Raw genomic sequence first — 15,552 nt, forward strand, 5'->3', positions numbered from 1 at the left:
TCTTTTCTCATCATGTCTAATCTGAGGAACTTTGTTTCTAGTCTCTACGAGATTCCTAGGCGGAGATACGCCCACACATCTGGTTTTGATGCTAATATGCTAACATGCTAAGTTTTGAGATTACTCCATATTCTGAATCTGGGTGTTGCTATACGCCTAGATCAAACCTTTCAGCCTGATCTGAGCATGCCAAGGCATTTTACATGCTAACAGGCTAGCATGCTAACTTTTGAAATAATTAAAATGCTTGTAGCTTTTTTATACAGTGCCTATTTTGACGCTAGTTTCATCACCTGATTCTACTCAACTCTGATCTGAGGAACTTTGTTTCTAGTGTCGACGACATTAAACAGCCATAAACGCTTTTCCTTTAATGATCTGAATGTGGGTGTTGCAGTCATAACAGAGATGTGTAAGGAGTAGATTATTCAGATGCCACCTCTGCACTTGACAGGTTCCCCAGCGAACCCAGTTAGCACCTTTTAATGACAATTAAACACAGCATGTTATTTGTAATAAGCTTGTTCAGGGATTCGTCAGGCATGTTCGTAATAATAGGAAAGCAGTTCACATTAATTACAGACTTTTGCATCACTGGTAAAAGGCTCAGGGCTCCGGCTGTTGATTTAATTACTCCAGTAATTAAATGAGTCACAGCTCACAAGTGACATTGCAGGCTGTGTTCGACGGGAGCTAGATTATGAAACATTTTGTACGTTAATGGTGGTTTCTTGGTGGGAACCCCCCCTCCCCCCCCCACAGTTTTCAGGTCGTTCAGCTTGAAGCTCATATTCCCCTCGCCATTTTTCTACCTTGCAGGTGTGCAGGTCAGGAACGTTCTGGCCTCATCCCAGCTCATTCAGACTCAGCTAGCCACTGTTTGGTGAGTGTCCACTGAATTCTTCACGGCCGCAGTGGTGCGCTTGGTTTATTTGCCCCTCTTAAATTACGTAGCTCAATCCTTTCAGCATCCACTCTATGCGGGCAGTGTGTGGCTCCACAGGTGAGGACCATATGTCTGTAACCTCAAGGTCGACAGTTCAAGTCCCCGGATTGGCAGTGATTTCTCTGCTGGTCCCCTGAACAACCTCTAATTGCTCCAATTGACCCTGCGCTGATTTCAGAAGCCATCATGATATTTCCAGGGCTGGTTGCTTTTCTTAAGTGGTCTGTTCCTGTTAGCACGCGTCAGGCAGCTGGTGCGACGGCTCGAGGCAGGAGGTCTGTACTTCTGAGTTGTGACTCATGGGATCCTACTGATAATCAACTAATAGGAAGCGTGTCGCAGGTTTTTAATGTGCTGCAATAATCACTGCTTTAAAAAAAAATAAAAAAATTTAAAGGCATTTTGTTTTTTATATGTCTGTCTCTCAAAATACTGCTAAAAAATATATTGTTAGGTGAGAATACATTTTATTATTACAGCTCACCTAACAAACTTCATAGCCTAGCCTAGCATACCTTAAACATGCTTGGAACACTTGCATTAGCCTACAGTTGGACAAAACTCAGGGTAAGTTGTCATTTTTTTGTAGGTTAGTTTGGTTTTTAAATTGGACCCCTCATGGTCTGGGTGAAGTTATGCTGGTCTTCGCCATCTGTGCACCCGGTTCGATTACTGACCTTCCCACATGTTCTCCCAAGGAACCTGGCAGATGTGGACAAGGACGGCCAGCTGACAGGGGAGGAGTTCATCCTGGCTATGCACCTGGTGGACATGGCGAAGGCCGGACAGCCGCTGCCCCTCACGCTTCCCGGGGACCTGGTGCCCCCCTCCGTCAGGTAGACAGCCGCCGCCGGTGGCCAATCGGTGAACCCGGCAGAGCAGTAAATAGAGCTCTGGAAAAAAATTGAGACCACTCTATACTGGAAAAAAAATCTGCTTGTTTAAAGCTGGTTTTGCTGGCAGAAAGGTACGCTGAGCGTCAGGTTGCTTCCAGGTTCTAAGTACGCAAGTGTACAAGAATATGGTGAAACGGGAGACACTGAGAAAGGCCAGAAAGCAGCCAGGTAAAGGGTGGAAACGACTTCCCAATGCTTGAGATGCCCGTTCACTTATCCGACAGTGCCTCATGAATCATGACCTCAAGTGACCTGTACTTGGTGGAAACGTTAAGTGCAGGTGTGAGGTGCACTGCTAGGACAGTTCATAACAGGCTCATAGAAGCAGGGCTGAAGTCCCATAAAGCAAGGAAGAAGCCCTTCATTAATGAGAAGCAGGAAAGAACCAGGCTGCAGTTTGCAAAAGAAAAAAAAACATTATTCACAGATCCATACCCATAAAGGAGAACTGAGTGAAACAAAAATTGGTGCTATGGTCTCTAACTTTTTTCCATAGTTATATGTAATGAATGGGGAAAGGCGGGGGGGTTGAATATGCTGTGTCAGGCTGGACATTGACCCATCTGGAATCACAGGCTAGGAGGCTTTGTTACAGAAAGGGAGAGTGTCCCCATACACTGAGATACTTCGACTGAGCCCAGCTAAGGGACTCCTGATGAGTGAGCACGGGAAGCTGTATGGTGGTTGTTCCTGTGTAGCCTGACTCAGAGTCTCAGGTTCTAGCACCTTCTACCTACACGGAGGCATGTTGTATTTTGCAGAACGGGGAAGCAGGGGGAATTGCTTCCTTTGAATCGCACCATCGTCCCTGAAGAAATTCAAGTTGAACCACCCAGAAGCAAAGAGAAGCATTAGTAGAACGGACAGACGGATTTACACACACACACACACACACACACACACACACACACACAAAGACAGGCACCTTCAGCTAGTGAATGTTTTTGGTGACACAAGTGTGTATTAGTGATGTGCCGTTCTTAGTATCTTTACAAAGAATCACCTGATTCACATTGAATTGCAGGAGGTCAAAGGTCACTGCCCCTATTGCCATGGTTACCACGTGTGCGTGTGCATGGCCCTCCTTGCAGTTTCGTTCGAGGACAAGCTAAAGGAGAACTTCCAGCGGGGAAACGCTGAGCTGGAGAGGCGGCGGCAGGTCTTACAGGAGCAGGAGCGGCGCGAGCAAGAGAGGCGGGCCCAGAAGGCCCGGGAGGAGCAGGAGCGGCGTGAGCAGGAGGCGCGGGAGCAGGAGAGGAGGCGGCAACAGGAGCAGGAGCGGCGGCTGGAGAGGCAACGCGAGCTGGAATGGCAGAAGGAGGAAGAGCGCTTAAAGGAGCTGGAACGCAAGGAGGTCAGTCTTTCTAGTATGGAATGCTAGCATTGTACTTGGGGTTAGGCAGTCGCTCTTTGGTCATTGGTCCAGTCCCAGCCAATCACATTTGGGTTTAGCAAATTAATGTTGTTGGCGATTCACCAGCACTGTTGCCTCATACCTTTCAGAGCTGGGGGTTGGAATCCCACCTCCACTCTTTGAGAGTTTCCATGTTCTCCCAGTGTTGTGTGGCCTTCCTCCAAAAACATGCCCTTAGGTGGTCTGGTGCCTTTAAATTCTCTGCAGTGCGAGGTTCTAGTGTAAGTGCATGTTTTGTGCCCTGCGATGGGCTGACATCCCGTCCAGGGTGTACCCCCCCAGCCTGGTGCCCTGTGCTGTCCTGGATAGACTCCAGGCCCCCCTGTGATAATTGGCTGGAAGTTAATAAAACTTCATTATTGTAACCCTGTGTTGGGCAAATACAGCATTATAACTAATTAAACTAGTTTACTGGTGAAACTCCGTTTATGTACATCTCTGAATGGCTGGGAAGGTTTGACAGCATGTATTTGGTTATTGGTTTAGCTTGTGTGTGAACGTGTGCGACCTGTGATTAGCGCGTGTGTGTGTGTGTGTGTGTGTGTGTGTGTGTGTGTGTGTTTGGTCGTGATCATGTGTGTGTCCCTGCAGGCTGCTAAGCAGGAGCTGGAGCGTCAGAGGAAGATGGAGTGGGAGTGGAGGAGGCGACAGGAGCTGCTGAATCAGAGGAACCAAGAACAAGAGGACATCATCAAGCTTAAGGCCAAGAAGAGGAGCTTGGAGCTGGAGCTGGAGGCTGTGGTGAGGACCAGGCCGTCCTGCACCTGTTTGCCCCGACCGACTGCATTCCCCTTCAGGAACGAGGAACAGCCAGCTGTTGAAATCGCACTATCAGAGACGCACGTTTTCCTTTCAGATGTCAATGGTACACATGCTTGTGTCCACAGCGACAATATTCCCGCCCTCAGGACTCATAAGACCACTGTTTAATTTCAGAGAGACAAGCACAAGCAGATCTCTGACCGACTCAGGGACGTCCAGAGCAAGAGGAGCATCCAGAAGGGAGAGCTGGAACTGATCAGTCAGAAGCAGGACAGCTGCCTGCTGGAGGTCAACGCCCTGCAGCGGCAGCTTGAGGTCTGCGGCCTTCCTCCGCTGCCGTCCAAGATCCCAGCAGCTATGGGACGAGCACCAGCTGCAACACTGATAAATAGATTCAACACGGTTCTTTTTCCATGTGATCTGGCGTTATGTCTGCTGTGCGTTATACAACAGCTGTGCCACTCCTGTCTGATTAGCAGTCTTCAGATTTTGGCAACCAAGGGAGAGACTGTTCTTCACACCTTTCCTGGAGAATGTGCAGTTTTTTTGGGGGGGAATTTACTATAAAAGCAATAGATAGATAGGGTGAAGTTTCCAGGGAGGGTTTATTTCAGGATTCTCCAGCTTTCTGAGGGAGTTTGGCCTGTTTTTGTGCAGGAGGGGCAGAGGAAACATTCTCAGCTGATTGTGGAGCAGCAGAGATGCAAGGAGATCCTATGCAACATGGGGCTGAACAGTAGGTCTGGTGAGTCTGATCTCCCTGCTTCTCCCTGCGTTACCTGGCGCCCCCCCCCCCCCCCTGCAGTCATTCTTGAAGTACTTAAATGTCATGGTGGCACATGGGTGGTACATGCTTCTTGTGCTTCTAAAATGTAGGTGTACACTACCAGACAAAAGTTTGGATGCACCCACTTGTAATACATCTATCTGTATTTTAGCTACATTATTCACCTTAGAGTAAAAGGCTTGGAGGCAGTCGACAGTTTTGCTTCGATGACAGCAATGCAGAATCTTGGCGTTCTTTCAGCCAGCTTTCAGATGTAACCCCCCCTGGAAGGCTTTTCCAGCAGTACAGGAGTTTCCAGAAGTTCTGGGCACAAGTCGGCTACCAACTCATCTCGGCTCTGTAGGGTTTGGGTGGAGTGGGGGATTGTGGGGGCCAGGTTATCTGTCACAGCCCTCCCTCTCACATGTCAACAAGAAAATACTTACCATATAACCTCGAGGTGCACTTAGGGTTGTTAATGTAAGGGCCCCCTGCTGATACAGCGCGTTGCTGCACCCTCCACACGAACCACCTCAGGGATGAGAACCTGAGTGTAGTCGTGCAGCGGGTGACACCTCAGCATCACACTAGTCCGAATGGAATGGAACAGTGTACATTTTTTTCCGGTGGCTGGAGTGCCAACCCTGCCACCAACCCCCTTGCAGTTTTCCCTGCAAGTTGGAGGACTTCCTTGCAGGGCTTAGATGTAGATTGTCAGTCCCAGGATGAAGCAATTGCAGGTGAAGGGTCTTGCTTAGAGGTAGTGTTTCTGTATACAGGTCCGACACTTTCCTCCGTAAAGAGGGGCGTGACTGAGAAGGACATCGTCTGTCGGAAACTCAAGGAGCAGCTGGATGTGCTGGAGAAGGATACCGTGGCAAAACTGTCGGAGATGGACCAGTACAACGTGGACATCAAGGTGAGGAGGCATTACTGGTGGTAGAAAGGCATCAATGTTGTGGCTTGCCTCTAGTTAGCCCAGTGTGCTGTACAGGGGCCAGTAGCATTTGTAAATAGAATAAAGTGGAGAAGTGAAGCCTCAAAACATCCATAATCTATGGCCCAGAATCCCGTGTGTTCTGAATTGGATCTGGTGTCTGTACCTTGTATAGCGAGTGGTGGTTGGCGGTGTGGCTTGGTGCTCTGCGCTAATGGTGGTGCGGGCCCGGTCCCTTCCCACAGGAGCTCCGGGAAAGCCAGACCAAGCAGCAGCAGGTCCTGGACAGACTGCGGCAGGTCAAGGCCGACAAGCTATGTGACCTGCAGCGGAGGCGAGAACTGGAGTTGGAGAGGAGGAAGAGAGAGGAGGAGGAGGCGGTCAGGTGAGCTAGGCCTCCTGCAAGGCCTGCATGCTCTGTTGTCGTTTTTGCATTTCTGTTGGCTGTCATGGTGCCAGGTTTGGTTTCCCTGCAATGGTGACTGACCTGTCCTAAATCGCTTTTTAATATCACTTTAACACTGTGCTTCCCAAGCTGGTCCTTGGGGATCCAGAGCTCCCTTTTACTTATTTTTTGTTTGTTTTTCTATTTTTAAGTGGGTCAACACATCACCTACATAATGTCAGAACATGTCAGATGGCTAAGAGCAATTTTAATGTCAATTACAGACCCAGTGTGACAAAGTTCAGTTAAAGCATTAAATTTGAATGGATGACGTGACCTTGATGGTTTGTTTAAAGAAAATATAGCTGCATCACGTGATTGAAGGGCCATGATGTGGTGCTGGGCCAAATTCAGCTTCAATGTGATGCATCATGTCATTCACAGGCAAGCCAAGCTGGAGAAAGAGCGGCAGTGGCGTGTGAAGTTGGAGCGGGAGGAGGAGGAGCGGCGGAGGAGGATCCAGGAGGAGCGGGAGGCCAAGCTGAAGGAGGAGGAAGAACGTGAGCGTGAACTCCGGGCCAAACTGCGCGCCGCTCAGGAGCAGGCTGAGCGGAACCGCCGGGCCGCTGGAGAGGAGGAGGCAGGAGGAAGCCCAGAAGAGGGAGGAGGAGAAGAGGATAGAGGAGGAGAGGCGGCGAGAGGAACATAAAAGGGCGGAGGAGGAGAGGAGGCAGAAGGAAGAGGAGAGGAGGCGGCAAGAGGAGGAGCGGAGAAAGGTGGAGGCAGAGAGAAGGAAGCTAGAGCTGGAGAGGAAAAGACTGGAAGAAGAGAAAAAGAGATTTGAGGAAGAGAGGAGGAGGCAGGAGGAAGAGAGAAGGAGGCAAGAGGAAGAGAACAGAAGGAAGAAGGAGGAGGAGCAGGAGCTGGAGAGGGAGGAGGAGGAGAGAAGACGTCAGCGGGCTCAGATAGCTGCTGTCAGGGATGCAGAGGAGCGGAGGAGACAGGAAGAGGAGCGGAGGAGACAGGAAGAGGAGCGGAGGAGACAGGAGGAGGAGCGGAGGAGGCTGGAGGAGGAGAAGAAGAGACAGGAAGAGGAGAGACGGCGAGAGGAGGACAGGAGGAGAAAGCAACAGGAGGAGGAGGCCGTGGCCAGACAGCGGGAGGAAGAGGCCCGGCAGCAAAAGCAGCAGCAGCAGCACAATTTAGGCAAGACAGACATTCATGAGAAGCTGTCGGCCCTGATCAGGGGCCTAGAGGAGCGAAAAGGTAAGGATTATGGCCTCGATGCAGCCCCCTTCGGGAGGTGTGGAAACGCAGTGACAAATCACAATCTCAGACACGTAAAGCTACCATTAGCGGTGGGGTTTGTACAGTTTCTTCATCAGCCTCCAAATGCAAGTGTCCCATCAGCAGACCCGAGGTGTCGTGTGCTGGTTCAATAGCTGCAGTGCGTCATTAGTGACACAGCGTTCTGAAGAACAGTCACACAAGGAGGTGACTGACTCACTGTCGTTGCAGGGAATTTGAGACCCGTCAAGTCAACACACAGGAAATCGGCCTCCCTGACAACCTACAGAGCCCTGTACCCCTTCACAGCACGGAACGCGGACGAGCTCACCTTTGACACGGACAGCTTGATTGAGGTATACAGAGTGCACCCCCATATGTTAATCTGTTTGTACCATAAATTAAATGTGCTGAATCATTGCCCTGGTGCCTGATTAGCTCTTTTTTTCTGAATCCTTTTCGGGTGTTTTACAGTTAGATCTAGAATCCTTTTGTTCACCATAAAGTGCAACAAGGAGCAGTTTTTTGGGGGGGGGAGGACAGAGGGGTACAAGTGCCCCTGTGACAAAATAAATAAACATGTAGACATATTTAATTTATTAATGGCACATTTCTCCTTTCATATGTTTTAGGGTGTTTTCTGGCCAGTCGTGACCTGGTTTTGGATAGTACGCCCATGTGTGTCATGTGGTAGCCCTTAACCAATCGCCTTGAGTCCGCAGGTGGACGAGAAGACGGAAGGCGAGCAGGGCTGGCTGTATGGCAGCTACCAGGGCAAGATGGGCTGGTTCCCTGAGAGCTACGTCGAGAAGCACAGCCAACCGGAATCTGCGGCCAGCACCAAGCAGGCTCTGATGCCCACAACTGCATCTACCTCAGTCTCTGCAAGGTAATGTTGCCCCTTGGTGTCCAGCATCTAAACTGGTCCTGTGTCATATCTGAATGCTTATGTGGGTCTCACTGACCGTTTTCTCCTGGTCTGTCCCTACTTCAGCAAGGCGGAGGCTAATTCCAGTACCTTCCCAGCTACCTTCCCAGCAGGACAGAGCACTCCTGGGGGGGCAGGGCAGAACTCTGCCTTCACTCCCACCCACCCTCCAGGCTCTGCCTCTATGGAGTATGGACAGGTAGTTATCCTGGGAGCGCCCCCTACCTGAAGAATACCGTAACTGTCTCGAGTGAGAATTCAGAACTGGCCCCACCCGATCGGTCGTGTTCTTTTTCTGTATTTCCACTGCATGCCTATGCGTATTTATGTGCCAGTGAGTCTGTGGCCTGTTTGCATGGCTGCATCTGAACCATGTCTGTTCAGAAGCCTTCAACTGCTTCTGCGACTGTCTTGCACGTTACTGCAGTATTTTGTTCTGTACTATGCTTTTTCTTTATTTATATATAACAATCAGAAGCAGGTTTGCTGTTTCTGGGGACCCATTTAAAAAGCCACTTTGGGGCCCCTCCACAAGGTGGTGACTTTGTGGCCAGCAAGGGGCCCCCAACACAAATGCATGATTTTATCGCCATAAACAAGTCAACTATGTTTGCTAATAGTGTAGTTTGTATATATGTTGTTTTTTTGGTCATATTTGTGCATGTGTTTGCACATATATAACAATACACTGAGATGTACCATGTATGCACGAGAGTGTTAACTTTCTAGGTATATTCATAAGTTGGTAAACTTTCATGTTAACATTTATCAAAATGTCCATTTTTGGGGGGATTTTTAAGGTAGTTTCAAGTACGTCTAGATCAGATCTTGTTTCCTGAGTGGTGTCCCGGCTGACAGACATGTTTTCTGCGTTGTCAGGTGGCAAGTGGCCTCCAGGTGCAAGCGCTGTGCTCCTGGACGGCCAAGACGGACAACCACCTGAACTTCTCCAAGGATGACATCATCACGGTGCTGGAGCAGCAGGAAAACTGGTGGCTGGGGGAGCTGAATGGGGTGCAGGGCTGAGCCGGAATGAGTAAGTGACACTCTTGGCGGTTCCTCGGGAGGTTCCAGAAGGGTTCTGGTTCTGCTCAGACCAAAGCCTGTCAGCTACCTGGAGACTGGTGGTCATTTACTGAGCCATTTCCTTATTCTAATTCCATATTTCTACGTATTTATTACTGAAGTGGTATTTGATTTGCATTTTTCGGGGCAGGCATCTAGGAGTGATTTTAAATAATCCCTGCCTTTTCTTTGTGACATGTTTGAGAAAATGTGCTAGATTTAGTATGGTAAATTTGGTTTGACTGATTGACTCAACACTTATGAATGCTATTGTGATGTTTTTGTGCTTATATTATTGGTTGAGATAAGCGAGATCAATTTGTAAGGGATTTTTTTCTTTTTCTATTGAAAAATGCGTATGAGCAGAATCGCCGATCCATTTTTTTTCACTTTATTTTGCCAGACCCCTATATTCTTCTGTGGATGAGTTCAATAACCCTGACAATACTCTACAAGAAGGTAAGTTTCTTTTCCAGGGAAGAATTTGAATGAAAAGAAGTTAAATTAAGCTAAGCAGAAGCGCATTTTGCATACATTGTGTCTTTCTTTGATACCCAACATTCCATTTTAGCCAGTCACTACTCTTCACTTTGTTTGGCCATCTGTAATTTGAAATCTTGACTTCTCTTGCGTACCTTTTAATCATCTTGATTAATGGTATTGCTGCTAGCATGTCAGAAGTAACCTTGAAACAGGGTCTGGTGTGAGAGGCCATTGTCGAAAAGGAGAAAGCCGGATTTTGTCACTGGCTGTTGACCGTTGATTTTCTGTCTAATCAGAAGGCAGGTTTTGTGGCAGTTAAAAATCATTTGGCCATTCTGTCTCTCATCCAATCAGAGTATGTAGCCTTATATACCTATGAAAGCCCAGAGTCAGGAGACCTCACTTTCAACGAAGGAGACACCGTCGTTGTGACGGAAAGAGAAGGGGACTGGTGGAAAGGGTACATCGGAGACAGGAGTGGAGTCTTCCCCTCCAACTACGTAACGCCAAAGGAATCTGAAGTAAATTGTCATGAACGACTTTTCTCAGAGATACTTAAACTGCAGAGTTTATTGTCTATAAATAATAAATCATGACAGGCTAACTTTTGCTACTCTGACCTCTACCAATATGTGTGTCTGTCTACAGACATATAGCACCACTGGAAAGTCAGGTGGAGTCGGCAAAAAGCCAGGTAAGGATGCGGGATCCCACAGTCACCACTCAGTAAAGAGCCAAGAAATTCACTGGCAGCCACCACACACCTTTATCTTTGCCTTTCCGTTGATGCTGGTGCATCTGCAGCTAGGCTGTGTCCTGTATACAGATGAAACACAGCTGTGTTCAATAGTCTTTGCGAGTGCCGACTGTTGCGAAGCTCTATCTACCTTGAACACGTGTGCTTGTTTGCGTTCGCATTCATTTGTGAATGTGTATGACAGAGGTTGCCCAAGTGACGACTGCGTACACGGCCACCGGAGCGGAGCAGCTGAGCCTGGCCCCGGGACAGCTTATCCTCATCCAGGGCAAGAACCCATCTGGGTGGTGGCAAGGGGTTCTGCAGGTCTGTGGACCCGTGTTGTCATGATAGTGACGTTAATCAAATGTGGAGGCCGCCCATAATGAGGTCTAATCCTGGGCTGTTTTTGGGAGGAGGCATTGAAGTTGAGTTGCGGGTCTCTCTCAGGTCAGATGCATTTGTCCTAAATTAGGTTGGCATGTATGTCCTGATGAGGAACCTCTTGTCTTGTATCTGTCCAGGCTAGGGGTAAAAAACGCCAGAACGGATGGTTCCCCGCCTCCCACGTCAAGCTCTTGGGCCCCACCAGTGGGAAGTCCACACCAGCTCCAGTTCCAAGTAAGATCAACAGCATCACATGCCAAGATCTGCGATGATCTCCGTCTGCATCTTCCGTAACAGCCTTTCCTACATGTTGGCTGTTCCTTCAGTTTGCCAGGTCATCACCATGTACGACTACAAGGCGGGCAACGAGGATGAGATGAGCTTCTCCAAAAGTCAACTGATCAATGTGCTGAACAAGGACGATGCTGATTGGTGGAAAGGGGAGCTGAATGGCGTCGTCGGCTTGTTCCCCACCAATTACGTCAAGATGACCACGGAGTCCGATCCCAGTCAACAATGTAAGTTTAATTTTTTTCCCCCCCCAAGTAATATTTGTTTGTCTTGTTGATAGTTGCAAATGTCTTAAGATACAAAGTTTGCAGCCTAGTGTTTCATGCTGTTGGCAATAAATGAGAGAGCGGTAGTTCCAAAATCTAAGGTGGAAAGTGACCTTCGGGTAAAAGTTGACCCACGTTACAGTGCCCACCTGCATTGTATGGGTCTCTCAAAGGGCTGTTCTCCTGCTGACTGCAGCTCTACCAAGGCTACGGTTTGGCTTCCTGCTTGGGTCTGACTTTCTGAACAGAAATGGTTTGTGTCCAAAGATGAATCGAGAGAGTTTGCAGTAGCTGTGTGCTGCAGGGGAAACCTAAACACAGATAAGAAATGATTCATTGGTGACCTCATGGGAGGCCTGGTGATGTGAAGTAGGGCAGTTTGAAAGATACTACCTGGTATTGGCAAATGTCTTCATAAAAAACCATGATGAGAGGGTCGATGAGTTTCCACATCATGGCGTGCATACTCTCTCTTCTGCCATCCGCCTATTAGGACTGGGTTTCTTCTCAGAGTTGTGCTTCAGAGAAGCACTCCTCTCCTTCCATCCATCCGTCCACCCTCCTTACACTCTTCTCCTGCCATCTTTCCCTTCTTTCCCCCCCACCTTTCCCTCCATCTTTCCCTCTATCTGTGTTGTTCTTGTAGGACGGCATCGTTGCCTCTTCCTCCACAGCTTCTCAGAGCTGTTCAGATACCCTTTAGGTGCTCCATATCAGTCAATGCTTCCTCGCTGGATAGGGCCTGCCTTCTCATCAAATTCACTTTCTTTTACTTCTGCTTTAATATTATTATTATTATTATTATTTAAATTTTTTTCCTCATGTGTTGAAGCAGGTCCCACACACCTACCAGTCCAACAGCAAGTGCCCCCCTCTGTAATTTTTATATTCATGTTTTTAGTCTTTAAAATTGTTCTTGCTTATGATGCAAAGCAATTACAATGCCAGTGATAGATGCTGATGCCATATTTAAAGTATAAAGCATATCATTTAAACAGCTTTTTGGGAGAGCGTGAAGGTATGTAGAGTCATAGTCATTAACTATTTAAAACATATTTTTCTTTCAAAAATGGCTTTTTACCCTAAGTGCAATTGAGTATCCTAACTTTTTTTTGTTTGTTTGTTAAAACGTCTCTCACTGACAGTTATATCTGAATGTTACTGCGCAGATGGAAAATCTGGGATAATCTGTGCAGGCAACGGTGCGTTTACGCTTAGCTTGTAGTTCAGTTATGGGCTACGTACCGTTGGGTAATTGCATAAGTGTGTGTGCGTGTGTTCACAGTATGAATTCACATGTACACAGACACATGCTTTCCATTGGTAGGTTTTTTTTGCCAACCCCATGAGTGCACCTAACCTAACCCTAACCCTAACCCTGCTAACCCTAACCCTAACCCTAACCCTAATCCTCTCCCTCTACGAAATCCCATGGCTTTAGCTATAGTACTGTGCTCAGTGCTGGTCAACCCATTAGGTGACATAGGCAGCCACCTGGGGTGCCATCTTTTGGTGAGGCGCTGCCTTAGCCAGCCAATATCACTTTGTCGCAGACAGGGGGCCCTGGTGGTGTAGCTTGCCTACGGCGACACATGAGCTTCAACGATTACTGGCTGTTTACGTACTTCTTTAAGTACTGTGTTTTGCCTATGGGTATAGTGTGTAGAATATTCGTCATACATACCTAGACTAAGGGGAAACCTTTGTTGCCTTACATGTAGTTGTGTATTTTGAGGGTGTTATTTGTTATAATGTATGGAGTGGAAGGGTATTCAAGCAGGCAGTCATACACTGGTTGCAGCCTTCATCTTTTCCCTATGTGGGGGTCGGTGAGCCATTCGAGGGTCAAAGTTCTGGGTCCTTGCTTCACTGTTTGCTGTTTTTTCCGAACACTCGCGGCGGGCTTTGGTGGACTTTGGTTTGCCCTGTTAGTGCCCCGGTGCAGTGTCTGCCGCTTTCTCGCCTGAGGGGGTTTGGACCAGGATGCTGTGAGTTTTCAGCTGATCTGCCATAATACTGGAAATGTTTTAGAATATATTTTTTTTTGCTTTAAGTGACCTTAGGGAGGTAACGTCAATGTAAATGCCCCCCCCCCCCCACCAAGATGGAGTGGTTAATTCAGGTAATTATATGCATAACCTTTAACGAAACAAGGCCTGCTGGTGTTTAACAGTACATGTTTTGCGGTTTCTGGGTTCTAACAAGTTTAAAAACTAGTTATAACTAAGATACATGTCTTTATTTAATAATAATTGATACTTTATTGAGCCCTATGGGGAAATTCTCTTTACGCCACCCCCAGTTTGCTTTCTGTAAGTGACAGCAAGCTGGCCGCAAAGGGTAGCCACCCATAGCAGCATCCAGGGAGCTGGGGGTTAAGGGCCTTGCTGAAGGACCCGCAGATGTACTGAGGCTGGGCGAAAAACGAGGCTTTAGCCCACTGAGCCTCACACTTTGCTTTTTCATGCAACTTAAAATGAAAATCTGCCTTGCCATTGATTATTTGGTTATTGATAAAATTCAGATGTTAGATGGGCTAATTCTTTTTTTGGTCACTAAGGTTTAGACTCTGAAGATTATCCTTCTGCATGGTGCCTGCTGACTATTTGGTCCATGCCAGTGTAACTATTAGCCAGAGGTAAATGTTGACAATGTCCTTGGAACAAATGCTAAAGAATCGTATTACTCGGTTAAGGATAAAAATGGCAGATTTGGTGGTTTATAAAGTGTGGTCTTTTGCTCTCACATCAGGGTGAAACTCTCTGTGCCTCAGTGTTCAAGAAATCATCACTGCTGCGGCACTTTGTAGTAAAACTACAAGCATTTTGAATGTAACCTGGTTTGCCCAGATTTTACTCTTAGTTGTATTGACTTATTTTATTTTATATGAAAGTGCAGTTTAATGAAAAAAAAATGGATGACTGTGATATTGTGTGCTCAGTCTACAATATGTGTGATTACTTGCAGTAAGGCATAGAAATGTCTGAATAAGGTATTTAACAGCTGAAAAATATCCTCTACTTGGAAAACATTTTGCAAGCAATTAAAGGTTTGCTCTGTTTATGCAAATTTGCAATCTGTTTATGCTGCTGGCAAGAGAGATGCATTTTGAATGAATCCCTTGCATTAATTGTTAAACAGTCTATGCAGTTTGAGGTTTCATTTGGCCCCACTGGGAATTTACCCACAGTGCATTGGCAGTAGTCAAGTCAGTTTGTCTGTGTTAAAGTTCCCAAGCTGTGTTACTTTGAAAATGTGCCTCAAATTATACATATGTACATTTATCGTGAAAATAAAGGATTTGCTTAAAAAGCACCTGCTTTTTTTTGGCAAGTCATTGTCTTACACAAGGATGGTGTGAGGTTTGGTTATTAGCGTCTAATATATATATATATCCAGGACCAGGTTATTCAAGAAGCTAAGCACTAGGATGGTTACAGTCCCAGGCAAAATGGGTTCGAGAGAGGAAACCTGGCTGCGGTTTTTAAGGCTTGGGGATGAGGCTCATGCAAAAAGGCGTATTGAAAGTTACCCAATGGAGTTTCAGCGTCTGCGCGCATCTGAATTTTCAGCAAAAGGTAAGACGGACGGGAGGGTTGTTCTCGCGCAGTGACTTAGCGACAGCTCCGGGTAGCGGCTTCTCAAGCCAGTGGTTTAGCCACATGTTTGGGGCCACGCAAGACAGCTGCTGACCGCGGCTGCCCCCCCCCCCACTCCCACCCCCACCCCCGTCATCCCCGACCCTGCAGGGTGTGCTGACCTGACCAGCCTGGACACCATGAGTCCGCAGGAGAGGAAGCGACAGGGTTACATCCACGAGCTCATTGAGACGGAGGAGCGATACATGGCTGACCTTCAGCTGGTCCTGGAGGTATGATCTGCAGTGGGGCCCCCGTGAGGTCTTTGCACTTCAGTCTGCTTTAAGCATTTGCAGTTTTGAGTTTTTATATTCTTGTCATGGATCTCATGTATAGGGCTTTGAGTGTAGGTTTTTGTGCCAGAA

At 47.5% G+C, this 15,552-nt stretch overlaps 1 protein-coding gene across 1 annotated transcript in view; it reads left to right on the forward strand.

Annotated features, from left to right (window-relative positions):
* Nucleotides 1-408: 408 nt before the first annotated feature.
* The window catches only part of LOC125726463 (intersectin-2-like), a 125,127-nt gene continuing 109,983 nt past the window's right edge, over nt 409-15,552 (forward strand). Inside the window, exons 1-23 of the mRNA XM_049002831.1 lie at nt 409-412; nt 763-883; nt 1,645-1,782; nt 2,827-2,876; nt 2,934-3,196; nt 3,860-3,997; nt 4,193-4,333; nt 4,676-4,714; nt 4,824-4,890; nt 5,564-5,703; nt 5,967-6,106; nt 6,551-6,641; nt 6,763-7,372; nt 7,625-7,749; nt 8,116-8,282; nt 8,388-8,520; nt 9,201-9,342; nt 10,224-10,390; nt 10,518-10,563; nt 10,811-10,932; nt 11,130-11,226; nt 11,319-11,510; nt 15,299-15,420. Of these exons, the coding sequence (XP_048858788.1) occupies nt 409-412; nt 763-883; nt 1,645-1,782; nt 2,827-2,876; nt 2,934-3,196; nt 3,860-3,997; nt 4,193-4,333; nt 4,676-4,714; nt 4,824-4,890; nt 5,564-5,703; nt 5,967-6,106; nt 6,551-6,641; nt 6,763-7,372; nt 7,625-7,749; nt 8,116-8,282; nt 8,388-8,520; nt 9,201-9,342; nt 10,224-10,390; nt 10,518-10,563; nt 10,811-10,932; nt 11,130-11,226; nt 11,319-11,510; nt 15,299-15,420 (3,255 nt within the window). The remainder of the gene's footprint in view (nt 413-762; nt 884-1,644; nt 1,783-2,826; nt 2,877-2,933; nt 3,197-3,859; nt 3,998-4,192; nt 4,334-4,675; nt 4,715-4,823; nt 4,891-5,563; nt 5,704-5,966; nt 6,107-6,550; nt 6,642-6,762; nt 7,373-7,624; nt 7,750-8,115; nt 8,283-8,387; nt 8,521-9,200; nt 9,343-10,223; nt 10,391-10,517; nt 10,564-10,810; nt 10,933-11,129; nt 11,227-11,318; nt 11,511-15,298; nt 15,421-15,552) is intronic.

This window comes from Brienomyrus brachyistius, unplaced genomic scaffold, assembly GCF_023856365.1.
Source record: "Brienomyrus brachyistius isolate T26 unplaced genomic scaffold, BBRACH_0.4 scaffold72, whole genome shotgun sequence".
In the NCBI taxonomy this organism is placed as follows: domain Eukaryota; kingdom Metazoa; phylum Chordata; class Actinopteri; order Osteoglossiformes; family Mormyridae; genus Brienomyrus; species Brienomyrus brachyistius.